This window comes from Phaethon lepturus, unplaced genomic scaffold (assembly GCF_000687285.1).
Source record: "Phaethon lepturus isolate BGI_N335 unplaced genomic scaffold, ASM68728v1 scaffold54577, whole genome shotgun sequence".
Lineage (NCBI taxonomy): Eukaryota > Metazoa > Chordata > Aves > Phaethontiformes > Phaethontidae > Phaethon > Phaethon lepturus.
The window spans coordinates 422-3,759 of NW_010555126.1; the positions used below are offsets into that span (position 1 = coordinate 422).

The window sequence follows — 3,338 nt, forward strand, 5'->3', positions numbered from 1 at the left end:
AGGAATCAGATAAAGTCTCAAGTATGCAATTAACAATTTTTGTTGTGTGGTATCTTTGATGTTAAAGGAAGTATATTTTCTGCCTACTAACACAGGGTTTTCTTGGGGGGGGGGGGGTTTGTGGGGGTTTTTTTTCCTTTAGTATTTATGATCTAGCATTCAAACCAGATGGGACTCAATTGATAATTGCTGCTGGAAATAGACTGCTGGTAGGGAAACTTTTTTTCTTTTTGCAGTTAGAGCTGTATGAATGATTTCTTTTACATTAACTTATGAATATAACCTATCAAAAATCCTCTTATCTCTACTAGCCCAGCCTCATATCCACATATATTCCTTTAGTATTTATGATCTAGCATTCAAACCAGATGGGACTCAATTGATAATTGCTGCTGGAAATAGACTGCTGGTAGGGAAACTTTTTTTCTTTTTGCAGTTAGAGCTGTATGAATGATTTCTTTTACATTAACTTATGAATATAACCTATCAAAAATCCTCTTATCTCTACTAGCCCAGCCTCATATCCACATATATATTAATGTGTGCTAACTGTAAAGTGTTTTGAAGCTTTTTAGTGTTTCTTACCAAGTTTTAAGCTCTGTTTCCAAAAGTAATGAGATTTTATTTTACTTGCGCCATCTCATCCTCTCGTGCCCACCTGCTGGTTTGAAATCCATTAACCTGCATCCAGACTTGTCACAATGGCATGGTATACAAATACTGCATTGTTAAAAGTTTCATGCAAATCTCTGTGAAAGGGGAAAGAAACTCAAATTGACCACCCCTACTTTGTGAGAAGCTTCAGACAGAGCTTTTTGCAGTTCCTTGGGTCCACTTGCCTGCTGCTAACCCATCAGCAAGAACAGCTCAGTACCATGCTTCTCATGGTTCCTGCAAAGCTTTCAGGTGGGGCAGGGATGGATGGATGGCACAATTACAGAAATGTAGTTCAGAACTGCAGGACAGCAGGCGTTATTATTTTAAGTGCTTTCAGAGTGGTATATTCAGTGATGGCCCTTTCCAGTAATTTATTATGTTTAGACTTCTAATGTAGAGAAAGAAGTAAACAAAGCTGGCCAAATTAGTTGTTGGAAATTTATTTTGTGCATGTAATTTTCTAATACAGAGTCTTCTTTCATTCCAAGAAGTATTATGTTAATGAAAGCCCCTTCTAAATTTTAAAACATTTCATCTTGCTTGGAGTGTATGCTATGTAAAAAACAAACACAAAAGAAGGTGTATGATCATTTTGGACTTCAGTAATTTTATATCCTAGTTTTTACTGGAAGATTTTTTTTTAATGTATGTTTGGTTTTATTTGCATGTTTGTGTTTTGGTTTGTTTTGTTGTGGTTTTTTTTTCCATTTAAATAGGTGTATGATACTTCTGATGGAACCTTAATTCAGCCTTTGAAAGGACATAAGGACACTGTATACTGTGTGGCTTATGCTAAAGATGGTAAATATGACTTTGGGGGGCTTTGTTAGTCTGTTTTATAAAGTGCATAATCTTACATTTCTTACTGCCAATTGATAAATGGAGAAATCAGGGTTGTTTCAGTAACAGTATTTTGAATATGTGTGTGTCGTGTTTTGTTTGTTTTTAATGGAGAGTTTGAGCTGCCATACAAATGCTACCTGCAGAAGTGCTGTATTTTTGCATGTAAACCCACCTGTTAATTCAAGAAATGTAGTCCGCGCTTCCCCTCCCCTTGTATTTCAGTGATGGCTGAGTTTATATTTGTGGGGTGATGTGAGGAGAAGGCTTACCCCAGAGATCCCTCTTTCTAGCACTCTACCTGCCTCTGATTTTTATTCTCACAGTTCCTCTATCCCGAAGCTTCCCGGTCTTTTGGTCCTTCGCACATTACCATGCTCACTACAGACCTTATCCTGCTTCCAGTTCTTTCACTGCCTCCGATTCTCATTCTGTGGGGATTTACTCTTAAGTAGTCAAAGGACTTCCTCTCAAATACTACTGTTTAAGTTACAGGTGATATCTGTGAAAATGTACCATTTTTCCCTTGACATTGTTAACATAAATCTCCAACCTGTGACTGGCAGTATTGGAAAGACTGGCTACTTGCTTGCATTGCTGGGCTTTAATGAGGAGCGCTCGGTGGGAATAACAAAATAAAGTCATTGGAGTTTCACATAGTTGGAGGAACATAGTCACTTTAAGACACTTGCAGTGTTAGGCCCTTTATTACTTAAGCCTTGTCAAGTTCAAGAACTTCTTGCTCTCTCTTTGATTGAGTATTTGGAGTGGAAGTGATTCTGGTATGTGTGGGATTTAAATTATATTTAATTCCTAGGCAAACGTTTTGCATCGGGCTCGGCTGATAAAAGTGTGATAATTTGGACTTCAAAGTTAGAAGGAATTCTGAAATACACGTAAGCGGTACCTTTCAATTCTGTGCCTCTCAAAAATGGACTTTGATTATGCACTTCGGCTGTCAAAGTGTACATGCTGTTAGATTTGGAAGACGGTTGATTAAGATCAGATAAAATGCCAGGGGGTAATAGGAGAGGGAAGAGGAAAAGAACATAGAAGTATCTGAATAAGGCAGGAAAGCAATTAAAGGCATAAAAGAGGGTGGGAAGTCTAGACAAATCTCTGAATTTAGAGGACTTTCAGAGAACTGATGCAAGTCTGTATAGATTGAAATAAAATGAAACAGAATATGACTCTGCTCTTTTATAATACACAAAATTAATATAATTCTGGTTCAAAGACCAAATTAAAGATAAGGTTTGGTACATTCAGTGTATTTCCATCTTGTGGTTTTGTTCTTATGTCATCCCTCTTAAGTGACATCTTCAAATTCTGTTTCTGAATGTGTATACACATTTATTACTAGTTAGTATGCACAAGCTAGTGTACTACTAGGAACATACACAGAATGTGGATATAACCTTTAATCATTTTTCACAAACCACCATCTACGTACATTTTTGATGAAATACAGTGAATCCTGTCACTTAGAGACAATTTTTTAAAGGTTTATTACTGATTTAGTTTACAGTAATTGTAGATTAATTTAATGTAATCTAAACTGATTGAATTATTTCTGGCATCTGGTAAACCTTTTGTCTATCTTGCTGAAAGTCAGGAAAAGAGGCATTTTAGAATGACTTATTGAAATATGATTGTAACTTCATTCTAGGCATAATGACTCTATACAGTGTGTTTCATACAATCCTCTTACTCATCAGTTGGCATCCTGCTCTTCCAGTGATTTTGGTATGTCTTCTTCCTCTAACTTTTCCATTAAGCCAGTAAATTCTGTTAGAATTAATAGAATTAATAGGGTCCTGCACTTTGGTCACAACAACCCC

At 36.5% G+C, this 3,338-nt stretch overlaps 1 protein-coding gene across 1 annotated transcript; it reads left to right on the forward strand.

Annotated features, from left to right (window-relative positions):
• Positions 1-311: 311 nt before the first annotated feature.
• On the forward strand, positions 312-3,243 carry LOC104624626 (intraflagellar transport protein 122 homolog; the record flags this gene model as incomplete). Its single annotated transcript, XM_010292049.1, has 4 exons — positions 312-409; positions 1,374-1,458; positions 2,315-2,393; positions 3,167-3,243. Coding segments are annotated over 4 exons (339 nt in total), but the record flags the coding sequence as incomplete, so codon positions are not given.
• Between the last annotated feature and the right edge of the window lie 95 nt (positions 3,244-3,338).